At 55.6% G+C, this 340-nt stretch overlaps 1 protein-coding gene across 1 annotated transcript in view; it reads right to left on the minus strand.

Annotated features, from left to right (window-relative positions):
* tmem147 (transmembrane protein 147) overlaps positions 1 to 330 on the minus strand; it is a 4825-nt gene extending 4495 nt beyond the window's left edge. Inside the window, exon 1 of the mRNA XM_020524825.2 lies at positions 264 to 330. Coding sequence (XP_020380414.1) covers positions 264 to 329 — 66 coding nt within the window. The 5' untranslated portion in view covers position 330. The remainder of the gene's footprint in view (positions 1 to 263) is intronic.
* Between the last annotated feature and the right edge of the window lie 10 nt (positions 331 to 340).

A 340-nucleotide genomic window follows, 5' to 3' on the forward strand; every position in this document is an offset into this window, starting at 1 on the left:
CTCTTCACTTGTGGGACCCCCTTTAATCTCAAACTGCCACCGTCCTGTTTTATATTGCCCCACAAGGGGGTAACACCATCTCAATCCCCCCTCCCCCTCAGGATCTGATCTGCTCCAGTCTGATCACCCCCTTACACCCTCCAAAAGTCTGATGGATCCAGGCCCTGACCAGCTCCAGGTTCCCTCATTCAGACAGACCCTGCTACCCCTTAACCCCACATGGAGCCGCCTCTTGGGGCTGGGGGGGTATATTTGGCACTTACCCCGATAAAGTCATAAACACCGAGTGAGGCATCCCATGTGGGGAAGAAGGTGGCAAGGAACAGCATCTGGTGGGGGG

Source organism: Rhincodon typus, unplaced genomic scaffold (genome assembly GCF_021869965.1).
Source record: "Rhincodon typus isolate 14 unplaced genomic scaffold, sRhiTyp1.1 hic_rhity00003628, whole genome shotgun sequence".
In the NCBI taxonomy this organism is placed as follows: Eukaryota; Metazoa; Chordata; class Chondrichthyes; order Orectolobiformes; family Rhincodontidae; genus Rhincodon; species Rhincodon typus.